Raw genomic sequence first — 11,411 nt, 5'->3', positions numbered from 1 at the left:
AACATGAAATCATACCGTTTGGGATCAATTACAAAGCAGAATTTCGAACGAGTCGGTAGATGGATGAAGATATTAAACGCGTTGAGGAAATTGATAAGCCATTATATTTCATATACGTCGGATAATTATTCGATGACGTAAATCACGTAAAATTCACAACATCGACGAAAACTGCTATGACACGCAAAGTCACACATGTGTACTTGAATGCATTTTTCCGAGAAGCTTTTTCTTTCATTTCTATTTTACTCATTTTACTCCAAACTCATATCGAGTTTGGAGTAAAATGTAGTCTCTGCTACTAGAAAGTAGGTACCTACTCTACTTTTGCGTAAATGTTTCTTGCGTAAAAGTTCAACGGAATAATGTTATGATCATAAAAGAAAAGCTTGTGGTAGAGTCGCTTGTGTATTTTATCCCTCGCGTCGTAGTTGTCAAATGTATTGAAGATGTATTAATAATTTATTTTGGCTACGTTGCTGTAATTTACATTTTACAGAATACCACCCCAAAACAAATTTATATTTATTGTTTCCTATCAAGCATCGTATCATGCTTGTGAAAAAAACTCTTATGTATATACCTGACGTGGGATAGTCCAACTAACCAAGTGCATATCTAGGTACTGTTGAAGTGGGTCATGTTCAAAGAGGTTCGGAGCGAGCTTGTCGTTCAGTTTGATCGGTTATACGTACACAAGGCAATTGTTGTTTAAATTGATAGGCTTATTAATACGACATGCACTTAAAATTGAAAATTTGTTTATATAAAATGTAGTCGGCCCGAAAATCCTGTCTATAACGAGCTATAGAGAGACATACCTACACATTGTAATAGGTATTACAATGTGTAGGTATGTCTCTCTATAGCTCGTTATATAGGTAAATTAGGTTAATTTACCTAATCTTCATGTAGTGACTTGTTATAAGCATGCAACCAGCATGCTCGTAATATTATCTATTATATACATAAAAACGTATATTGTACTGCACAGTGCACACCCGTTTTCTACTTCCGTCAGGTGTGTATGTAATACTTACGACACATTTTACACAAAACACTGATTTGATTGATATCGTTAAGGAAAGGTCTGCACTGTTGACCTAACTACGAGTATTTACAAATCAATTCAAGTAGGTGCATTAGGTATGTATGAACAGAATACTAGGTGGCTCTACATTGCGGTTTATATTTTAATGTGAGATCATTTTATACGGTATTGTCTAGCGTAGTAGCGTCGCTTAAAAAGTATAAGGTTGGATACATGTTATACAATAAAAGCTCACCCCCTCAACATATTTAGAGGCAAGCGACCTCCCTTAAAAAACCTGCTTACCCTGCTAAGGGAATTATTTTTTGTTCACAATTAAATTGCATTGTAGTGTTGCGCCAAGTTGGTGATTTGATTACACCCCTGGATATGCAGGTCCCGGGGGCGGGGGCGTAACAAGTGGCGGGACATGTGCGGCGCCCCCGCTCCATTCAGTTTTCATTCATTCACTTAGCACGCCGGTTCACTCGCCCACAAATCGTCGCGGCGCGTAGGTGGTTTCGTCACTTTCGACGAGCGGGTCCGATCGTAGTTTCGCGCGGAAAACGATGTGTGTCTAGTTGCTTTTTTTATAAAAATGGGTGAGCAAACGTTTAACATCCCGGACGAGAGCCTCGAGCAGCACATCATTACTTTGTTCGAAAAGTTGGAGTGCTTGAAAAGAGATGCGAATTCAAATAGTGACACAGGATTGGCCGGTAGAGTGCCGGCTAGGCTGGAAGTGCGGACCTTATCACTGTGGAAGGCTGTTGTTGCGGAGTGTGCCGCATCCTTTCTGTATGTCTTCATAGTGTGTGGAGCGGCCGGCGGGGCGGGCGTGGGCGCTTCAGCTTCAGCCGTGCTGCTGTCGACGGCTCTCGCTTCCGGCTGTGCCATTGCGACTCTGACTTTGTGCTTCGCTCATATATCCGGTGAGAACACATGCTACTAACATATAGTATTATCTGTTATTTTTATGTTACACAAAGTATTGGTAGAGCGATTCAGATGTTTGTAAACATTTGTAAAGTCAAGGATGCGTTTCATATTGTAATGATTTGGATAAGATCAATGTATTAAGCGCATGCTAAAATATACTGCATCGTAAAAAAGAAAAAAAGGCTAAAGCAGTCAGTCCACGTGTGCTACCTGCTTGCAGTATAAATTAAAATGCAAGGTGCGAGGCGCCCGTAACAACCTTGCAATTACTAGGGTTGCCTAGCGGATAATATTACCCATCATTTTATAATTTATTTCTCGTGATAGCCGAGCAGCGAGATTAGTTATCGCTTGCTTCGTAACAGAACAGATGTTTAAAATTATGGGCTCTTTTTGTGGTTGGGATCCTCCTTGGGTAGGAAAAAAGTTTCGTGTGCGGAACGGCTTTTTATGAAAAGGTTGGTATATTTTTAGGATCAACTGGGGATAAAATTGCTTTGGGTAGATACTATATGATACTTATTTGACATTTCAATTGTTAAGATTTCATATTTTTATTTTATATTTACTTTTGAATTATTCATGTAAAATAGTAATTAAGCACGAAATCCACCTGATGGTAAATGACCATTGCGCTCCATGGACCTGAACCTACTTTAAATAAAACGACTAAGATCTAAGATATTAGCCTCACATGCAAGTCAACCGTACACACGTCTCACTCGAAACGCACGAGCTGTTTCACGCTGCTGCGCCGGCACTACCATACCATACCACCTGACAATTGTAGCTACTTCAGTAGCATACTTCTAAAAAAGTTGAACTTACACAACACTTACGTGACTTAAAAACTGTTAATTAAACACATGTTTATTATGAATGTCCGTAAAGCTGAGTTAACAGATGTCGAGTCCACGGAGAATGTTTGTAACCCTGGACAGGTGAAAAAATCCATATACCTATGTATAAGAAAGATGTTGATGAATAGACGTGGTGAAAATTTCCCAATTAGGACGGTAACATGTGGCTGGTGGATGTACTTAAGCAACGATAAACATAAACTAAATATTCACTAACATAATATAAATAAACACAAACATTAACATAATATAAATCGAAGCTAGCAGTAAAACTTATCTTATAGTAGCAAGTGTCCACCAGACTATCGAATGTAGAGCGCTTAGGAGCATTATTTCAATCAGTTTCCATAGGTCAGTAACCTTTAAGATAACATTGCATAGGAAAATAAAAGAAATTATCTATTATCACTTTGAAGGAACTAGATATTTTTTTGTATATCATGATGACTTCGTACAATTACGAATGGCCGTTTTCTTTATTAGAGGAAATAAATTACATAATAAAATAATCCAGTGCTTAATCAATGCACTCCATGAAGTGAAATATTAATTTTATGGCAAAATGTGAACACAGAATTACAACCACAGTTCAGTTGAATGGCCAGCGCGCAATTTCAACGAACTCAACAGTTTATTAAATACATTGCTTTCATTTCAGTAATGTGGCATTAAGTAGAATATTTCCTATTTGGAAGTAATAAACAATTTCCAATTTAGTAAAGGACAAAAGCTTATATATCTTTTATATTCTTGCTATATATTGTAATATTATTTAAAAAAATTACAAAGCATTCGATGCTCATAATAACATAAATGCCACTGTTCTTATGTGTTTATGTGTATAACCATGTATTAAAATTCAAAATAATGAAATTTAGTATCGATCAGAATCGATCGATCGAATGTTTTGGTATCGATGGATAAGATCTGAAAATACAAAAACAAAACCTGTTACGTCACAAATATATATGATGTCTCTACAATTACTAATATGATTATAAATACACTTAAAAGTGTAAGTATTATAATAAGTCTAAAGTACTTATTTGAATAAGTACTTTCATATTTCTTTATAATTATTAAAATTTATTAAGGTTACAATTTCACTGTGCCACCCTTAGGCCCTAACACGTGTTCCTGTCCGCCCTTCACCCTTTAACCCGTCATAACTGGAGCGGCTATCATCTCACGGAACAATGAAGTTTTAAATTATGCCATGACGACAATACGCGTAACTGAACGCCTCTTCTCTACAATCGACCACTAATTCTCTATTTGCTTAATGTTCGTGGGATGGTAAGGGAATATACACACGGATAATCATGTGTTAAATATACTAATAAATATTAGGGTGCATACACATGTGTGTCTGTGTGCTAAAAGGAATAAAGATCATGTAGGAAAAATATTGTCAGTGTTCATTTGTAAAAGCTCTCGAACGTATAAGGGTAATCACTTTCACTTCTGTAATTTTAATATAATCAAGAATGGATACATGCTGGCTCTTGTTGTTTTCTATTCATATTTTTTTAAATTATAATGTTTATAATTATAATGTTTATAATTTGACCAATAAAAGTAATCCATCTAATAATAATGCCATTAACTAACTGTGATGTATATTTAGATTTATATTACGCTTTGGTTGAAGTTTAAAAAAATTAAATGACAGATATAAATACTTGAAAAACATTTTTTTGATGGTAAGCTAATAATACATACGCTATAAGTGTGCCGCCGCCCTAATTGTCGGCACTATTAATGTTCGCGAGTTGGCGATAAATCTTTAAATTCACCCGCGGGCTCTCACTGCCCTAATTTCATTAATGGCTGGACATCCCTATTTTAAGATCGGTCTGGGAGTGTCAATCGATGCCTGCATATGCAATCCGTTTCCAACATTTCTATATTTGAATGTGGCATGACATTTAAACTTATCTAGGTCGTTTCAATTTTAGCGAATGAAGCACTATACCAAAATAACCGTTAACTATAAATAACGACCTCATTTTCCTTAACTTACAAAATGCAGATTGTTTTAAGGGGAGCACACACAAATATATTGCATTGTGGACTGTTATTGTCGACGGTTAACACATGTTTAGTTTTGTGTTTTGTACAATAATATACTTCAATTAAATAAGAGGTAACAAATAAGCTTTGAAGCTCGTTCGTAGCAGCAGTAGTTATATAATAACTATTATTTAAGCAGTGTGCTAGCGATTGTGTGGTTCGTTTAATGACTTCAAGTTAACACGTTTATGAAGTATGTTTATTAACCTTCATTCTATCGAGGCAATTATTAAGGTGAAAATATGATATTCTCTGCATTTGAATAGTAAATAAATGTAGCTCACCATTGTTATAAACACGGTTGGAATTCTTTTGCCACCAAGTTTCGCTTCCTTTTATTAACCTGGACATAGAGCGCTCTCCCTGCATTAGCACTTACCCTGTCTTTTAGTACTTTTTTTATGAATTTAAAGTAGAAAACGAGTATGCAATCCGCCTCTTTATGCCACCACCACTACTACTGTCTTCCATGGCTATCTGTAGTGAACTACAAATAGGATACAAGTCTTACCTGAAGCCAAACCCATGTGCGTTGCTACCTCTGTGATGGCATGCCTCGGTCGTACCACCTGACGCGAACCACTAAAGATTCTACCACTATAATTTTTAAGCTTTATGCATTTGCAGCTAAAACAGTGCTGTTTAGTTTTATGTAGAGCATATTATTCATGTGGCACCGTATGTACATACGATGCTAATGAGCTCTGTTTCATTTCATTGTTCATTATTTGAACGAGGAGCGCTCACATTAACAGAGGTCTGGAACGCGGGGGCGGCGACATTGACCTTAGCTTGATAATTAAAAACCTCTATTGTTCTCCATAATAACCGTGGTGTAAAATGTGGAATATTAAAACACTTTTCAGTTATCCAGCTGCCAATTATTGCCAATAAATGGTAATTTACGCGAGTTGCTTACAAATTACGGGAATAAATTCTTGTACTTATAAGAATTCTGGCGTTTAAGCGAAGATTTATTACCACCGAGGAGAATGAAGCTCTTTCTTTAATAAAATTCTCTTGATATTGTTACCCGACAAATTCTTGTCACGGTTGGTTTATTGCGGCCGAACTAAGATTTCATCCGTCTGGAATTTGCTATTCTGAACGTCGGCCTCAATGTAATGGGTGCTGTTACCTGTTATTGTGAAACGTAATCGAGGGGGAGCATTGACGGCTCCTATTATATTTATCTCGCGGGGGCGTAGCGCAGGTACCGATTTTTTTGTCACAAATCGCAGTTGAGAATAGCTATTGTATAATACAAGGAATTTCTTTCCCATTGTAACTTACTAGGTACTTAGTATATTAGTTCAATGCCGATCGATGTTACAAAATTAACGAATACGATTTTTCCTTATATACATTTTGAAAGCATGTCTAATAAGTAACCCCCAAGTTTGAGACTATCTTTGTATATTGAAGGTGTTAGAACCCTTTGTGGTTCGACTCCGGGCGCACCACAGGCACACCAATTTCAACCTAATATCAGTAGTGTTAAGCGCTGCTGTGTTTTGGTTTGAAAGGTATGGATAAGGACATACTTCTCCGAGGCGTTCCAGCTTAGTTCTCAGGGGTAGCGGCGCATCTGTGGCCGACCTCAGGTAGGAATCTAATCCTGCCAGGGGTTGATGTCCATGACAGAGGTCAATGAATGGCAGTATCCTCTTTTAGGTTGACTGCGTGCTCGTCTGTTAAAGACTAGAAAGCTCGCTGTAAGGGTCAAAAACTTGTTAGATGCGTCTTGCGATAGGGTCTTTCTGCTAAATTCTGGTGAGCATCAGTTTGAATGTGGTCTATGGCATTAATGCGGACTGTTGTCACAGGTGCACATGTGAACCCGGCGGTGTCGGCGGCGCTGTGCGTGCGGCGGCGGGTGTCGCCGCTGCGTGCGGCGCTCTACGTCGCGGCGCAGTGCGGCGGGGCCATCGCCGGCGCCGCTGCTATATACGGGTAAGTGAAAAATTATAAAGGTATTTATACAAATCCTGCAAATGTCTGTATATGACTTCATAATATTTGTTAGTTTTTTACCAAGTAATTTTCATTTGCACGTTTCTACACCGAAATACTATTTTTTAATTATTTCTACTTATGCCAAAAACACGCCAAGCAGATACGCAATGGGAAAGATAGGCAGTAAGTACAACAAGGGCTTAGACTAAAGGGCTTGAGTTTCCCCAAAATCGTCTACGTAAGTCCAACTGAGACAAATTAAAACTTGATACTATTTTAAGTTTTTTAAAGTCTTAGTACCTACTGCACTAGTCGGTAACATAGTACCTTACGGTTTATTTTTCGATTAAAAATAATTGTGATTTCCTTAATAATGTAATAAATAGCATGTATTGTAAGAATAATTTCATTTTTAACCTCAGACTTCGAAGTTTGGGAACGCTATTTAAACTAAACTAGCAGCCGAATTTCAGTGAATAAGTAGAATTTATAAGCCGGCACAAGTATACACGTCAACTTGTCTATTCTACTCGAATAATAAGCATTGTATTCCCCTGCCTCCAGGTGCGACTGACATTTCTCGAAGATGTCATAAACATACGAATTATATTAACAAACGTGTATCAAATAAGGTTAGTGTACTCAAATAAGGTTTTTGGCGATGAAACTTTCTTCAACTACAGAATAAATGCATTGGTTAACAGTTACACTTATTAAGCATTTTTAAGTCTTAAGTTTGAAATCTTAAGATCTTCTTACTACAGAAAAGTTACTCTATCAATACTGTATTGAAAAGTAAGTATATCTATTCTTCTATTAAAATGTCCAATAATAAAACAGACAGGTCACATCATATCGTAATGGCAAATATTCATCATCACCTGTAACAATGTGTTACATCCGTAGAGTCGCCAATCTATTATTTTCGCTGAAGAGTATTTTTCTCTTTCTTTCTTTTATCTTTTTTGTGGAGCCCGTGTCTTAGCGTTGAAGTTCATGCCACATGTTGCACGTAGGTGGAAGAGGCGATTATGTTTTTAAGAACTTAAAACTTCTTGTTGCGTTTGAGAAACTCTTTACGTAAATATACTCACGGATTAAGCAAGTACAAAAGCAAATGTGCAGTTAGCTAATACTACACATTGTTGTTAAGCTTCAAATGTTAACAAGAATCTAGCAACAATGGTACATAATAAAGTGTACAAATAACTACACATTGTTCATAATTCTCTTTTGTTATTTAATAAATTTAGTTAGCAACTTTGCGAAGGTCAAAGACAAATAGAATCCCAAACTGTTCTCTGCCAGGAAAAAGGAAAAAGTAACAAACAATGTTTTATAAATGAGTATCACATGGCGTTTGTATGGCCATTGGGTTGAATCTGTTTCCTCCTCTTATTGTCGTCGATATAAACGACTGTTCTGAAGATTTCATAACATTTAGTTGTCCCAAAAGACACGTACGATAAATTCTACCAAAAAAAGTAATCGTCTGTTTACGGAACTGTATTTATTAAACTGAAATTTCGTCTAAGTTTTAATTATTTTACTTAAATTAGCATGACAAATTTCGAATGCCTAACAAAAAACTTTAAATAAATATCTAGGTACATACATAGCTGTTTTGTCCCTGTAGTTCCCGGACTAGAATAGGGCTACGGTATCCCCTGCCTGTCGTAAGAGGCGACTAAAAGGGGGCTTCCGGGGTTGCGGGCGGCAAGAGTGGGAGCTCTAAACATCCAGTATGCTACCCCGGGAAGGACGGCGGTATGTATGGTCGCATGCCGTCGTAATCACCAGATGTTGTGGGAGGAGCGAACTCTCCCCCAGGGCAGAGCCCGATCCGGGCATCGCGCTTGGAGGACTGGTTGTGTTCCGTCGGAGATCTCGGAGTTCTCTAAAAAGCGCTGAGGACGGCCACTGGGGGGGTTTTAGTGCGGTACAAATCCTACATAACCCGTCATCGCTCCCACGTCGTCGTACCTTTTGAAGGTTTCCCCCACGAAAAGAAAAAAAAGAAAGGTACCTACAGCTGTTTAATATAATATGTAGACACGTTAACATTTATAATTTCAAAATGGACTTCCACGATTACGCCTAAATATACCTACTTACTCATTGATAAATACGAGTACCTACTTACCTAGTATAAAAATATGGCAAGTTAAGCAAAAAAATGTAATATATAACACGCCGTTGAACACCAAGCATACATACGTTACAAAAGAGACAAGTGAGTGACATAAACGAAATTAAATGTATATCGCGAAACGAACGAATGAGTGAATGATGTGAAACAAAGTGTATGAACTTAATGTTCATGTAATATTTCTATATTTGTTACGTTTCTGATTTTTTAAATTGCCAGCTTGAGTCATTTTATGAATTTTCGTTCATATCTGGCGATATGACAAATTGATGCAAATGAGTTTAAATTTTATTTGAAGTAAAATTAGTGTAAGAGTATGTCTACGGCGTATTCGTAATACGTAGGATTTTGTAAGCCGAGATGTAATAATTCTTTTTTTCTCGAATATTTATCAAGGCAATCCCAAATGTCACATGTCCGAGTGTCACATGCCCGACTGTTATATCGGTTGAAGCCCGAGCGTCATCAAATCACAGAGGAAACCCAAAAAAATCCAGAACTCGGATAAACACGTTTACTCATCGTAAGAGTAAGAGTATGTCTACGGCGTATTCGTAATACGTAGGATTTTGTAAGCCGAGATGTAATAATTCTTTTTTTCTCGAATATTTATCAAGGCAATCCCAAATGTCACATATCCGAGTGTCACATGCCCGACTGTTATATCGGTTGAAGCCCGAGCGTCATCAAATCACAGAGGAAACCCAAAAAAATCCAGAACTCGGATAAACACGTTTACTCATCAGAAAGTGACATTCGTTGATAGCCATTATTTACTTCCACATAACATCAAAAATAAACATTTCACCGTTATCTGATATTCTGTCATGTTTGTCGATATTGGTCCTATACATTCATGTCAAGCATCAAATTCTTGAGTGACTTCGATTCGACTAAATTTATGGGCATACTTGGCATAGATCATCTTTACTTGGCTATCTAGAGAAATTATGGAGATTTCTGAACAAGAACAGGTTATGCGCGAGTTACACTCGCAATACCTGTTTTGTCAGTCCATCTGCTGTTTGCCGCTACATTAAAAGGCGTGTGAAAAATCCAAATATGTATGAAAACGTTAACTAGTACCGATATAATTGTGCATTTACAGATAAACAGGATTGTTATGTTACGTATAAGTCTATTCAAGGACAGCTTTCCTTGGATAGACATGGGTTGAAAGCAAAATCGATACTAAGTAACCCTTTCGCTTTTTTGTTGGGAGAAAATCGATAATTGTCCATCGACAGCTGGCTATTCTCTGATTTTGTAAAATTGCATCGGGTTTGCACGGCTATGTTCTCGATTTAAAAACGCTTTCATTGGTATTTTTAACCAACTGACGTTTTATTTAAACGAAGCCTATACGGTGCCTATCAGGCCATCGGGCCTGCACGTACCATATAGATAAATTAGATACTCCGCATTTTTCTTAAGAAATCTGCGACATATTTCAATCAAGTCAAAATTTTGATTTATTATACATATCTGATTGTTTTCCTTCGTCATAAAGCCAAGTTAAGCCAGCTAATCTCTACTTAAAGTTTTCGCGCAGGTAAAAAACAAAAATAACGGTTTACGTTCCGATCCCCGTATAATAAGAAATCCCTCGGGATCAGCCCAAATCCGTTATAATGAGATGTTACCTCGCCTTTTCAACCGTTGCTTGTTTACCTCCTTTATTATACTTTTTATAGCTTTGGTCAAACTTAATAATAATGGCTATTATCCTGGAGGTAATAAAATCATATTTTCAATAATAGAATTTATTATTTTTACAATACTTTCTTTTAAAGTAATATTTGCGACAAAATCTCACAGTGCATTCGGCAGCAAATTACTGCCCCACTCTTTCCTCAGAAAAGGCGTAGGACATAGTCATCCACTCCAGCCCAGTACAAGTCTTTTGACATCTTTTATTTTATATGAACTCTAAGGCGTGTTGCGTGGTCGTCACGACGTTTTCCTTATCATTAAAGCAAGTGGTAAATTATTAATTTCTAATGCGTTCATAATTCGAAAAAGAATGGACGTCAACCATTGCTTTATTTACATAATAGTGTAGTATTTAATTCGCAGTATATTTCTGACATTGCTTTTATAAAGACTCATTCGGAAGTTTATGTAATAAAGTACATTTTCAGTTAAACAGTTGTCGGTTAATTGAAGCACACTGTGAATTATTGTGACTCCAATAAATAAGCTTAAGCTTGGCTTAAGTAGATTTATTTGTTCGCAATACCTACCAAGTGTAATTAATTACATTTTCTGTTGTTGTTGCGGATGTGGTACAGAAGAGCCTGGGATGTTATTTTGAGCAGGAATGATTGTTAGATAATTTGTAGTTATAGTACTTTTTACACATAGATTAGTAAAGATACTTCGCCGCCTTGAAATTGCATGAAGC

General features: G+C 36.9%; 1 protein-coding gene across 2 annotated transcripts in view; it reads left to right on the top strand.

Moving 5' to 3' along the window:
- The first annotated feature begins 1,501 nt into the window (after nucleotides 1-1,501).
- bib (MIP channel family protein big brain) overlaps nucleotides 1,502-11,411 on the top strand; it is a 100,034-nt gene continuing 90,124 nt past the window's right edge. For both annotated transcript variants that reach the window (XM_073083718.1, XM_073083712.1), the window contains exons 1-2: nucleotides 1,502-1,962; nucleotides 6,729-6,855. In XM_073083718.1, coding sequence (XP_072939819.1) covers nucleotides 1,629-1,962; nucleotides 6,729-6,855 — 461 coding nt within the window. In that variant the 5' untranslated portion in view covers nucleotides 1,502-1,628. The remainder of the gene's footprint in view (nucleotides 1,963-6,728; nucleotides 6,856-11,411) is intronic.

The sequence above is a fragment of the Epargyreus clarus genome, unplaced genomic scaffold (genome assembly GCF_041222505.1).
Source record: "Epargyreus clarus isolate Ecla_fem2 unplaced genomic scaffold, WU_Ecla_fem_2.2 ptg000003l, whole genome shotgun sequence".
NCBI lineage: Eukaryota > Metazoa > Arthropoda > Insecta > Lepidoptera > Hesperiidae > Epargyreus > Epargyreus clarus.
The sequence above is the reverse complement of the archived record's forward strand: the minus strand, read 5'-3'. Positions and strand labels throughout refer to the sequence as shown.